This window comes from Zea mays, chromosome 2 (genome assembly GCF_902167145.1).
Source record: "Zea mays cultivar B73 chromosome 2, Zm-B73-REFERENCE-NAM-5.0, whole genome shotgun sequence".
In the NCBI taxonomy this organism is placed as follows: Eukaryota; Viridiplantae; Streptophyta; class Magnoliopsida; order Poales; family Poaceae; genus Zea; species Zea mays.
Genome location: NC_050097.1, coordinates 3,985,878 through 3,999,664, shown reverse-complemented (window position 1 = coordinate 3,999,664; position 13,787 = coordinate 3,985,878). Strand labels below are relative to the sequence as shown.

Here is a 13,787-nt window from a genome sequence, read left to right as displayed (position 1 = left end):
CCAATATCAGCAGACTAGTCAGGATGAAGGACTTGTCTCTATTTGGCTACAACTCTCATGACTGCCATGTGATGATGACGGTGTTCCTCCTAATTGCGGTAAGAGCCCTCGAAACAGAGCATGTCAAAGTTGTCATCACACGCTTGTGTTACTTTTTCAATGCGGTTTCACAAAAAGTAATAGCTTTAGAAGACTTGGACTATCTAAAGGCATACATCATCGAGACTATGTGCAAGCTTGAAATGTGTTTTCCTCCATCATTTTTTGATATACAAGTACACCTAATCATACATCTCGTGGATCAGATAAAAATATTAGAGCCACTATATTTACATCATATGTTTCAGTTGGAGCGATACCTGGGATTATTAAAAGGTTATGTGCGAAATCGCGCTCACCCAGAGGGTTCAATCATGGAGGGATACACTACAGAAGAAGTGATTGAGAGCTGTATAGATTACATCAGTGACGGAACAATGATAGGTGTGCCTGTACCTAAACATGAGGGTAAACTATGTGGGAGAGGGAGAATGGGCAAGAAAACTTTTCGCGTTGAGGATTACAAGCTAGTACATTGTGCTCATGGTAGTGTACTACAACATCTCACGATAGCCGAGCCTTACATAGAGGAACACCTGGATGAGCTTCGTAAAGAAAATCAGAACCGCACAGAGGACTGGATCATGAGGGAGCACAAACATCGTTTCAGCGAATGGTTAATGGACAAAAACATCCCATTCGGAGACTCTTTGGAAGAGAAAACAATGAAGAATTTGGCTTCTGGGCCATCGTGTTTTGTGACATCATGGCAAGCATATGACATCAATGGGTACACATTCTACACTAAATCAAAAGACATGAAAAGTGTTGCACAAAATAGCGGTGTTCGTATCGATGCTTTTGACCTACATGGACAGAAGACCACATATTTTGGATTCATAGAGGAAATATGGGAACTTGATTATGGCCCAAGCATGAAAATACCCTTATTTAAGTGCCAATGGGTACAACATCCCGTGGGGGTGATAGTGGATAACTACGGACTCACACTGGTAGACTTAAAGAAAGTAGGATATAAAGATGACATGTGGGTTCTCGCCGAATGTGTTGCACAAGTGTTCTATGTACTCGATCCAGCAGATGAGAAGATGCATGTAGTTATTTCTGGAAAGCAAAAAATTGTTGGAGTTGAGAATGTGGGAGACCAAGATGAGGAATACAATAAGTATGAAGAGATGTTCGTCTTTAACGGTCCAGAGAGAATCAAGCGTGTGGAAAAGAAAATTGATAAGAACTTAAAGCCATACATGCGGAAAAATGGTAGTTCATGAAAAAATGTATGAATCAAATTGTATTTGTTATCATGTATGATCGACTATGAATTGTGGTTGCCAATTAATTTAAAATCTCTCTAGTTATCTATGTGTGCTATTATAATTCATTTAAATTGTATTTGCATATTATTGTTAAAAATTAAATATTAATTCATTTAAATTGTTTTTGCATATTTCTGTTAAAAATTAAATATTAATTCATTTAAATTGTATTTGCATATTTCTGTTAAAAATTTAAATTATTTTCATATTTAAATTGTATTTTCATATTTTTACAATAACAGACGGTTTTTTCTTAGGGTCCGTTTGTGAAAAGGATAGAGCACCACAGGCGGTCCTAAACAAAAACCGCTTGTGATACTATTACATCACAGGTGTACTGAACCGCCTGGGACATCACAAGCGGTTTCTAACCGAACCGCCTGTGATGTAAAAAAGCCTACCGCTTGTATAGAGCCAAATTGTACTAGTGCAAACGGGGCTCACGCCTCCACTCGGATCACCCGTTAACAACTCATCGTAGACACCATGCCCATTGTCCGTCAAGGGTAGCATGGCTCTTTCTCCCTCTTCCTCCTTGCGGAAAGGCGACGAAGACTCATATCATTAAAAAGTCAAGGAGTTCCCTGATCACCCTCTCGCCCTGTGTAGAGGCTCGGGGGCTGCCCTTGCACACATGTTGTGGTAGAACTGTTGGAAAGTCCAGCAACCTAACGAAGAGACTCGGGGCTGCCTTTGCACATAGGCCACGACCATGTGACGAACGAATGACAAGTCAATAATACCTACGGAGGGAAAATAAAGACCTCGAATGAGTCAACCACTCCTTCGAGGCCTCGGGGGCTACACCCGACGGGTGTGCTCGTGCACACCCATCAGAAATAAGTCTACCATATCTTTAGGGTTAAGCAACATACCTACACAAAGACGGAAAAACCCCAAGCAAGTGCCAACACTTCCTTGGAGGCTCGGGGGACACGCATCCGAGCCCCATACCCTGGCCTCGGCTCTCTGCTCGGTCAAAGATGCAAATACAGGGATCAAACATCCTCCTCCTGGCTCAAGTCAACAACAAGTACAAAGGCCATACCAAATACCATACCGGCTACAGCCTATAGGGGCTCAAACACATCTCCGCTCCCATACGCGACAAACCATGGCGCTCGTGGAGGCCCTCCTTGAGGCTATAAATAGAGGAGCCCAGGGCTTCACTAGGGGGGGCACTTCACAATTTTTCACCTCCACAACTGATATTGACACTTGCCTCAATCACGAGGGATTTGTGAACTTCTCCATCTCCCGACGGACTTGTATCCCTTACTACAGACACTTAGGTACAAGTAATATAAGTTTCATCCCTCTTTGCTATAAGTAGGGTCTTCTTCTGCCCGAACTATGATAAAGATTTGTGTCTTCTTGCACCACTATGAGGGCTTGTGCACGCAACACTAATCTCTACAATAGTAACTTTGAGTATATTCTTGAGACGCCAATATGGCCACGTATTGGCAAAACAAGGAATCATAGGATAGAGCCTTAACGGTAGATCGTGAGAATAGAAGATGGCCACATAACTACCAAAAAAATAAAAAAGAAAGGAACCGGCTATAGAACTTCCTTGGCTTACCACGGGTACACCGTACACCTCCTAGAAATATCCTTGGCCTTATAAACAATAAAAAAGAAAGACCATACGATTAATTAGGAAGAGTCGTTTGTTTCTTTCAGCATGGCCTCATAAACAATAAAAAAATGGATCATACGAAGAGCCACCGCTTGCTTCTTTCAGTAGAGACACAACTATTTGAAGAGCCGCTTGCTGTTACACATCAGGCGAAGGCAAAGGTAACAAAAAAAATGGTTTCCATCTGCGGTAGCTACGCGACCGTGGAGGAGAGCGCCGCCTGTTTATACTTTATACACCTCGACGATCTCGGTGCCCGCTCCCAAATGCTAATAGTTTCCTCTGGGGTGTGATTAAAATTTGATTTCTTCTCTGTTCAGTTCAAGCTAGGGTTAACACTTTTTAATGGGATGATTCAAAACTAATAGTTGCCTTCTTTTTCCCCACTAGATCTGCTCTAGGCTCTAGCTGATGCAGTTCCAACTTGCTGCTACATATATTTTTTCTAAACATTTCTCCCTACTTATCTAACTTCCTACATGCGACACTTTGCTCTTGCTGTTGCCTATCTTTCTCAATTTTATCGTGATAGTTGTGTGGTTCCCTGTCGCTCTCTCCTCTACGCAGATTAGTAAAGGGAAAAAGAACGATAAAATAAAGCACCTAGATTGAACATGATAGCTCACAGATTTATATATTGCATAACAACTGTAAGAGTATATGCTTTATAGTGCCTTTCGGATTGTGTAAATTCAAAAAGCCTTATTCACGTGCGTATATAGATGTTATAAAGAATTAATTAGAGAAGTGGTTATTTTTTGTATTTTAATGTGATTTCTATTTATGATCTGTTCCTGATTTTTTAATTATTATTTCAATCACGACTCTAATATTGAAATGTTAATGTGGATTCTCATTCTAAAGTCTGCAGTATGTGGCCTTTTTAAGTATCGTGTTTATGAGTAGAATCAGTTCATATACAATACGATTAATATCAGCACACAGATTATAGCAATAACGCTACATCTTTTGAGCTATATATAAGCATATAGCTATGGTATCAATCTTATGTTATAAACCAACACAATATAAGTATTGAACTCGAGCATCTTTTTGTTAATATTTTACAAATAAGCTACTAAGGTGGCACTGGAATATCTTAACTAGTACTACAACGCGGCGCGCCGTTTTCTAGTTCACTGGTCGGTAGGATTCTCGGATCAAAATACCGACAGAACTCCTTTCAAGGTTTCACCTTTATCCCATGGTCGGAGAAATTCTTTGTAAAATTAACTCCTAGAATCAGATACAAGATGGATATCCAGATTTAAAAGCGCCACGCCTATTTAAGGGTATGTTTGACAGGACTCTGGTTTGTCCCAACATAGATCTAGCTCTAGTTTTTTTTCTTCTAAAAAAGCAGGTTTTTGGTAGAGCTGAAGCCATTTCGTAAATCGTTTGGCATAAATGATATATCCCAGAGCAAGAGCCATTTCCCTGTATTAAACTGCCAGAGCCAGAGCTAGTGAAGTTACTATTTGTTTTTCTTTTCCGCAGTACAGAAATTAGCTAGCGAACAAATAGCTAGCTAAGTATTAAATAATTTGCTAAATATAACTAATAGCTCAATTATTAGTTAGTCTATTTAAAAGTCTTTAGCTGATTTTAGCAGCTAATTATTAGCTCTAACATATTCAAACACTTTCTATATTTAATACTTATAGTTATTATTTAAATATTTGATAGGGTAGAAACTAATCTACAGAAATATGTGTTTATACCTATCGAAACTAGAATTGCTGTGAAGGTGTTTAAATTTTATGTCGTTCTTTTTTTTTGGCGCCAGCCCGCTGGCGGCCGCGCCCCATACCGTGCTCTGGGCCGCTGCGTGGGTTGTGTCGGTCCATAGCCCAGTTGGCGCCGGGTCGGGTTTTGCTAGGGTTTACTGCTTGTCTTCCTTTCTCGGCAGTCGGCACCTTCGCGGCTTCGCCTGATCGCCTACGCCGCTTCGTCCTGATTCTGATTCTCTGGTGCTCCCAAGAAGAAAGTCAGGGAATGAAGGACCGCCACCTCTCGCTGAACCAGACCCAGCGGGTCCGCCTCGAGGCCGCGCTTCAAGAGCTCCAGTCCGTTGCGCCCGCCGCCGTGTCCGCCGCCGCCGTCACCGTCGCGGACACCATTCCCGTCAATCAAGAGGACAACATCCTCAAGTACAGAGCCTCCCTCACACACACTCTCTCTCTCTCTCTCTCTCTGTTTCTTTCTTCCCCTTCCTGTCCATCCGTAAGCAGCCGATGGGTGGGTGCTCGTGGCGCAGGGGGCATGGGACGTCGGACCAGGACGGGGAGGTGGTTGCGACGCTCTGCGGGGTGGTGGAGCGGGTCAACAAGCTGGTCTACGTCCGCACTCTTCGCGCGAGGTACGCGCGCGGCTCTGATCTGTTACTCTCCAATGGCGTACCTATTCCTCTGCAAACTGTGGATGAATTCGGTCCTGGATTTTTATCAATGCGGGCAAATACACTGAATTGTGTTGTGAACTTGTTATGCTGAATTTAGTGTTTGGTTGATATTTAGCCTGCAAAATCTAGGTTGTTTTTCCTGGATTCGTATATTTGGTGAATAATATTACAAAGCCTATATTTCTTGGCGCTGAAGTAGGTTTACTTGATCTTATTCCCCACACTTATTCATGTTTTTTGTTGAGAAAAATGAACTCACAAGAAAAAAAAACTTAGCCCATTTTGTTCTCTTTGACCCCTCTTCAGATACAAGCCGGAGGTTGGTGATATCATAGTTGGCCGTGTGATTGAGGTGTGTAAATTCATGCTCATTTTTTTTTGCAATACTTGGATGTTCTACATTTAATTGGCATAGAGTTTTTGATCATGAAATCCAGAACATTTTTCCATGTTTTATAAAGTGCAGATATGATAATGTGTTTGCCCAGAGACTGCATAGATCAAACTTATTTTACCTGTATGTCGGTTAAGTTCGTAGGCCGTAGCTCTGACTAATTATAGGTGTTTAATGACCAATGGCCTTTGATGCATGTCCATTCGGCGATCAGAGTAATTAAGCAAGTTTGAATCTTATAGCAGTCATGTTTGTCACTCAAGAATTGAACATTATTTTCTTTATGGTGCAAACAACATACTGCATTTTATACCACAATTAATTGGTTTGTGTTTCTCAAGATTGCTCCTAAGCGATGGAGGTTGGAGATAAATTTTAGCCAAGATGCTGTTCTGATGCTTTCATCTATGAACTTGCCTGATGGTATTCAGGTGCGCTTTTCTGCTTTGCCCTGTAACTCCTTAAAATTGAACAGGGCGACAGGCTATAAACAGTTTGTTTCATATATCATTCTGGAGGATAGATAATACTGAACACTTAGCGGTAAGCACCATCTAAAGTTTTGAGCACAGCATAATCTCTACCATCAGTATGTGCAAGTGCAACACATTAGACAATAGACACCAAGAAATTATTCTATTTCCATGTTTGCTAAAATTATGTAGTGCAAACAGTCTTAATGTTGTGTCAGCTCAAAAGAATTAATGAGTTTTTTATCCTGATTCCCAAGTTCATTACTAATTACACTAGCAATTCCTTGTCCAATATCCAATTAACTACTTTTTCCAATGCCTCTACTAGAGAAGGAGAACTGCTGTTGATGAACTTAATATGCGGAGTATCTTTGAAGAAAATGATGTTATCTGTGTAAGTGTGATACTTGCTCTATTTATTTCAAGCAGTTATTTTGTCTTAGAGCTGGAGTCAACATTTGGGTATAGTGACTTCAAATCTGTTTTTACTTAGGGTGTTGTGCTGACACTTTTTTGCTTCTGTATGACTGCATCTATAATGCCAGCACCACCACCCACAAAGAATGCATGATCAATGTTGCAGTGCCCAATTTTTGTCATTATTATATGTCAAGGAATCATCTTATTTGCTTGCGCTTCCCTGTTTGCAAATGCCTAAGTCCTGGAGCAACTGCTGGTGTTGTTTGTTTGTTGCTTGAGGTTGATGGCATTTTGAGGAATCATTTTTACACTGTTCATTTGTTGATACATTCCATTGTTAATAATCCTGAGGCTTCCGCAAGCTTCAAGGCGCTACTTAAACATCTTTATGGTTTGCTTTTCTATCATACAGTTGAAATTCACCTGACAGTATTTCAACATGAATCTGGCATTCATATTCACTCGACTAGTCTTATAAAGAATGATGCAAGGCACAGTTACCATTGATTGTTCATCTTTGTTAACCATGTTTGCACACCTACACTAGATCTTTCTTATTTGCATAGAAGCCATATGTGTTGTGGACTTGTATGAAAGGACTTCTTTTGTGCTTTCCTCACCTTTCTTCTCTCATGTTGACAAGTTGCAATGTTTTTCCCGCTCATTTCTTAATTCTTGCATTCATCCCCAAGGAACTTTTGTGGCCTCTATCTTTTTATAGTCTGGTGGGCAATCTCTTCCCCCCACCCACACTGTTATGCAAACTGTTTTAAAATAGTATGCTTCTATTTTGCTTGCAATCCATTACCAGGCTGAAGTTCGAGGCTTCCAACATGATGGATCTCTGCACCTACAGGCAAGGAGTGAAAAGTATGGAAAGGTACATGCCAGCTTAGATGACATTATTTGTGCTACTGTACCATTGTACTATTATCAGTATGTCCCTTTTAATGCCTCCAATTTAGCCTTTTGTTATCTGTAAAAGGTAGATGCCTTTAATGTGATTGCAGAAATGGTCTGTGTATATCATTTGGTGCAACAATGCAAGGGAGACTCATGGATGTTTCATAGATGCGCCTTAACCTGCCATGCCTTTAGTCTTTATTATGTTGATGATATCTTAAGTTGGTCTATGATTTGTACGTGTCTGGTCTAGTTAAAGTCTTGTCCTACCCAAAAAAACTATTGCTTTCTGAGACCCATTAGGTTGATGCTGATATGTTTTTTTTGGGGGGGGGGGGGGGTTCTGATTTATTGATGCAGCTGGAGAGGGGTCAATTGCTGATGGTAGCTCCATATTTGGTTAAACGAAAGAAGCAGCATTTTCATCATCTTGAAAAGTACAATGTCGACTTGATTCTTGGTTGCAATGGATTCATCTGGGCTGGTGAGCATGTTGTGGTGGGTGAAAAACCAAAAACGACAGGAGGTCAGCAGGGGTTCAGCACTGAAGCTGAGAATTTCACCCCATTAGAGACAAGGAAGCATATTTGCCGGCTTGCCAATTCTGTACGTGTGCTCTCAGCCCTAGGATTCACTCTGACCGTCGAACTGATAATCGAAACCATGGAAGCAAGTGCGTCATCAAATGTAGAGATAAATGACATGCTCGGGGCTGAGTTTTACGTCCAGACAGCAGAGAGGGAGGCTAAGCGCCGGGCTGATCTGTTGAGAAAGAAGAATGACGCAAGGTGAGTAGGTAGCGCCCTCGTCATTGCTGATTGGGGCTGCCTGATTTGCGGAGAACAGAGCCTGACACGTTGCGTTGCTCCATCCGCATGAGATCTGTAGCAGTGCCATAATACTTATCTGATGGTATCTAAGGCAAAATTAGTTAACATGTTCTATGTACACCTTTACGGGTAGCAATTAGCAAAGATGTAAGGGGTTCTCTCTGCTCTGATGCTGTACATGCATTTGATCATGGTGTCTGGTGCCGGCAGTGTTGTGCCTGGCAGGTCCGCAGGTCTTTGATCCGTTCGTTGCTGAAGTCGATGCACTTCTGAGTTGAAAAACTGGACGTTCTTCCTATTGAATATTCCAGTAACATGAATTATGTTGCCTGAGAAATGTGCAAGGCATTAGCCTGATGGCTATATGAACAATTCATTTAGCCACTCTATAAAGTTGTCACCACAGGGTGTGGAAATCACCAACGCTTTGTGAAAACCTTATCAAGAAGCATTTATATGAGTGCCTGCCTTGGAGTCGAGTTTCAAGTGACCAATTTACACGAGTGCCTTGCCGTCAACAAATCTGGAGTTACTGATCAGGTAGCACCGCGAATACGATCCTTCCAGATATCGGACACAGCGCATAAGGTCGAATCTAGGGATGGCAAGCAGCGGGTCGGGTAAAGTGCGGGTAAGCCATTTACCCGCCCGTCAACATATCCGCGCCTCTAGTGCTTACCTGTGCCCGTGAAAGCTTGCGGATAAAATTTTTGACCCGTACTCACAGGATATCCGCAGATATCGAGCAACCTATTACCGCTAGAAAATATCATACAAGTATGTGGTCATGTTCATTTCACCAAGAACATCAACTTGACAAACATAATATAATGGCAAGGAACATAGTCCACAAACATGATCGATCATCTACAAATATAAATCTCAAACATAAGTCCACAAACATGATCGACTGGGCTGTGTCCTGTGGGCCGGTGGTATAGGGATATTTTGATGGACTAGTAAATTAAGCGGGTAACAGGTAATACCTGCCGGTAAAATTTTATATCCGTCACTTATCCGCGGGTGAGAAGTGTTGCCCGTATCCTTACCCGTGGACGAGATTTTTTATTCGTATCCATGTCCATCGGGTATGAAACCCGTGAATATCCGTGCCCGCGGGCAGAATTGACATCCCTAGTCGAATCGAGCGTCATGCGTGCGGTCTGTGGATGACGGACGGTAGACCCAAATAAATTACTGTCTTCGTGTTGACAAACACGATATAGAGATATGTGACTGCAACATATTAGAGCTTGTTCTATTTTATTTTATTTTAGTCTCGGAAACTAAAACTAAAAATTAAAATAAATTAAAATAAAATAAATGGATAAAAAATTAGTTTCTAGAAACTAAACACTCTCTTATGAGGTGTTTGGTTTAATGAATCACTCTATTCAAAATGAAGTGGTGTATCATGGGTCCATTCCTTAAATTTGGTGGGATGACTCCATTCCACATATTAGTACTAAACAACTAACTTTGAGGAATAAGGTGGTGATAGATTAACTCACTCCATTCCACAAATCAAACAAAAATTTGAAGAGTGAGAAGATGATTGACTACCTCGTTCCTCAAACCAAACACACCATTAATTTTTGCAACATCACCATATTTCCTAGGAAACATAACATAAAAATGTCGCGATTCTAGGAAACATAGCAGAAAATGGTACTCCATTTATTCTTTTTATTTACTAGTGTATTTTGCGCGCCCTTGCGCGCGTGCTGGGTCCATTAACATGGTTTAATGTAAAGAAAGTGTACATGAACATGTATAAGAGTTGTTATGAAGCAAATAAGCATACGGAAACATGCTATGACGTAAGCAAAAGTTGTTGCTTTGCTCTTTTGTGTTTTTTTGTCGGATAAGGCGCCACATGCTTACGAAATTTATAGCTGAATTTGGTTGCTAACCGCATTTGTAATATCAAATGAAATTACAATATATATCAAGTAGCATTTAAGCAGTGTACTCCAATATGCAGTAACAGTGTGTTTCTAGAGGTTGCATAAGTCAATACAGTTTTAGAAATGCTCCAACAGTTGGTTCATATGTACACAAAAGGCTTTTATATTAAAAAGTGATGGAGCTCTTCTAATGCTTGCAAAAAACCAATACCTGTACATACATGAGAAAAGGAGTAAGATTATTTAGGCTGAAAGTGTGTTAAATATGTAACAGGTACAAAGGAGAATAAGAGGAAAACATGAGGATAGTATGCAAAGGATTTTAGACGGTGTTATACCTTCGAGTGCTTCGTGGTGGGCTAGTCGTCTTCATTTTTTGAACCCATAGAATATGGTAGCTCTTTGTTAAGTTGGGTATGCTTCATCTTGTATGCATTGTTATTGTATCAGTATGGAATAGAAGTTGCGGCTGTGAAATTGATGAGTAGACGTTGTTCTCATTTTCTAAGTAATATCTTGTAACACTTACTTTTTTGGAGGCGATGGTAGCTCGAGCTTGGTCAGCTGATCCATGTCTTTGTAGATGACTTGTGAACGATAAGATAAACATTGCTATCTTACTATGGTAGTCCAAAGTGGGAGAGCACTTTTGTGCCGAAGAATTTGTAGGTGTTTAACTTGGAAAACATGTTTTTATCATTTGTTGTAGAGACATTAACAGTATACAGATATCTATCTTCATTAGTATATATAGAAGTTAAGCATGTAAGTACACTGAATTTACCTCTGCACTGCATGGCACATCGGAATATGCTAGAACACATCGAGCCTATTGAATATATTTCATTAGGTTGTATATCTAAGAGTTGATTTGTTAAAGTTACAAATATTTTTAAATAAGAAGCTCTGTACTGTGTTCTGTACACGAAATCACACTTTAAACTAGCAAGCGTGCATAATGCAGTATATTGGTGGAACACATAGACACACTGGTAAGTATCCTAGGCCGAACAGGACATCAAACATTAATCTATTAGTGAACAACCAGCACGAAGGAAAGTAGATCAAAACTAATGCTAATTACCTCAGCAACCAAGCCTCGCCGATAAAGCCACTGAGGTGCAGAGGTATCACTCCACGTGCTTCGATAAAAGAGCAGAAACAAACAGTACATATAAGACGCGGAGCATTTAAACTTAGTTCAAGAAAAGTAACTGTAAAATCACTACGCGCCATGTAGCAGACAACCAGTGCGAATGGAAGCAGCTTAAAACTATAATCAATTGATTCAATTCTTTTGTAGCCACAAAGGATTCTAGCAATTTATGTGGAACACATAATCAACTCTTTTTACACATCAATAGCAATTTAAAGTGATAAAGAATCAACAACTTGATGGTGTAAAAAACATACCTTTTATGTACCCTAAACCCAAATTTGTAAAAGTTCCAGTGAGACATGCCCCGGGGGGGGTGCTGTGGAAAAAAAGAACAACTAATCCTAGATGTGGAAGTAAATCGAACAGCAAGTAGCTGAAAGAATTTGTTTCCTTCTTTTTTACTCGTTTCTTTCCTATGTCCTTTTCTGTAATATAAACAGTAATCCTTAAATTTGGCCTAAAAACCATACTTTGGATAATGGACAACAGGGAATAAGTAGCAAACATTTCCTTACCGTATTGAAAATCGTGGAAAAAGGGTCAAAATCTCGAAGTGAGAGCATGTGGATGAAAATGTGGCTGCGATCTAATATATAAGTAGCAAACATTTCCTTACCATATTGAAAATAACTGTGAATTCAAACTAAGTTGGGCATAATCGAGTGGGATTGAAAACAGGAACAGAGGAAAAGCAGGGAACCGAAACCAGTGTGGGTAAAACCAAACAAAATAGGACAGAAAAGAACTCTTCAAGGTAAAGAAGTTTTAAAAAATATACGTGGGGAACAACGGATTGACCAACCACAAATTTGTAACAGATCATGTGAAGCATGTGCCGGGGACCAAAAAAGGAAAAGGACTACACAAAATAAGACGAACATATTCAAGGTTTGAACTACAAGAACCAGGGATTAAATCAAACACTACTTTGGGAACCTCGAATCCCCTTCGGGATTGGAGGGGATTTGAGTTTCCAAACTAGCCCCAAGTAACAGGGAGGATTTTTTTTTGCCTTGCTTTCCTTACTTTTTCCTGTTACATTAATCCTCAACCTCAAATTTGGGGGAGAAATCGAACAGATTCAAGACTTGAAGTACATGAACCAGGGATTAAATGGAACAACAAGTAACAGTGAGGTTTTTTTCCCTAAACACCAAGTAACAGGGAGGATTTTTTGTCTTGCTTTCCTTACTTTTTCCCTTTGCTATAACATTAGTCCCGAACTTCAAATTTGGGGGAGAAACCAAACAAATTCAAGGCTTGAAGTACAAGAACCAGGGATTAAATCGAACAACAAGTAACAGTGAGGGTTTTTTTCATTGGTATCCTTCCTTTTTCCTTTGTAACATAAACCCTAAACCTTAAATTTGGGGGAGAAATCGTAGCTTGGATAACAGACACAAGGGAGTCAGCAGCAAAGAGCACTAACCGTAACAAAAGTCGGGGAAAAATGAAGTCATTTTGCTGGAGGCGGGGCGATTGACCTTTTACGCCGAAGACACTAGAAGACGGAGACGAAAAGCGGTTGTAGTTTAAGGCGATGAACAAATCCAAAAATCTAAGCGACTGGCAAATCTAGCTGAAGGAACTAGATCTGGTAGAAGCACAAAGCATCAGGGACAAAGAAAACAAACCTTTTTCATAGCCTGACAAAAACAACGGTAGACGAAGCAGGTTGCAGATGAAGACGGAGGGTGTAAATTGAAGAGCAGGGATTTATGGGCCACGGAATCCATCGATCCAAAAAGAATGCAATGAGGTTCCCTATATTTTCAAGGGAAAATGAAATTGCAAAACACTAAAATAACAAAGTCTACACATCGTAGATTCAAGAGCAGAGAGAAACAGTGGGAGGGAAGCGGAATGTTGAATTGACCCCCAAAAAAGAGTGGTCATTTTTGGCGTGTATTTTCCAAATAAAGCTGACTAGATAAAAATGCACAAATCTAGCTGTGGCAAGCCTTTCCACATCTCACATTGAAGTGCAGGGAAGATTAAAATGTGTAAATATATAAGGAAGCAAGAGGAACTTAGAAACCCCAATGAAACAAGCAGCAACTCGACGAGGAAGTGGAGCTGACGAAGAAAGCGATGGATATCACCAAACACTGGAGCAGACGATGAAGGCGACAATAAACGACGTGACTGTGCTGAAGTGAAGTGGACGATCAAAGCGGCAGAAGGTGAAGCAGCTGGCAGAGAGACGAAGGGACTCAGAGAGAGACGAGGCGGAGGGAGCGAGGAGAGGCATGCACTGCACGGGCCAACCATGGAAGTCTCGA

At 40.6% G+C, this 13,787-nt stretch overlaps 1 protein-coding gene and 1 long non-coding RNA gene across 6 annotated transcripts; one reads left to right on the top strand and one right to left on the bottom strand.

The window, feature by feature from the left end:
- Nucleotides 1-4,933: 4,933 nt before the first annotated feature.
- LOC100216860 (uncharacterized) lies at nt 4,934-8,769 on the top strand. The gene is made up of 7 exons (NM_001359514.1): nt 4,934-5,168; nt 5,276-5,377; nt 5,726-5,771; nt 6,155-6,244; nt 6,615-6,680; nt 7,518-7,586; nt 7,970-8,769. Exons 1-7 carry the CDS (start codon nt 5,014-5,016, stop codon nt 8,399-8,401), a joined length of 960 nt encoding a protein of 319 aa, NP_001346443.1. The 5' UTR covers nt 4,934-5,013; the 3' UTR covers nt 8,402-8,769.
- Nucleotides 8,770-10,319: 1,550 nt separating this feature from the next.
- LOC103645812 (uncharacterized) lies at nt 10,320-13,787 on the bottom strand. Of its 5 annotated transcripts, XR_561821.3 has the most exons (4): nt 11,431-13,787; nt 10,876-10,933; nt 10,685-10,771; nt 10,320-10,557 (listed from the first exon to the last, which is right to left on the bottom strand). It is a non-coding gene; the product is annotated as an uncharacterized lncRNA (long non-coding RNA). The 5 variants fall into 5 exon arrangements; XR_002749927.1 differs by having other exon boundaries at nt 10,685-10,933; XR_561822.3 differs by having other exon boundaries at nt 10,685-13,006; nt 13,140-13,787.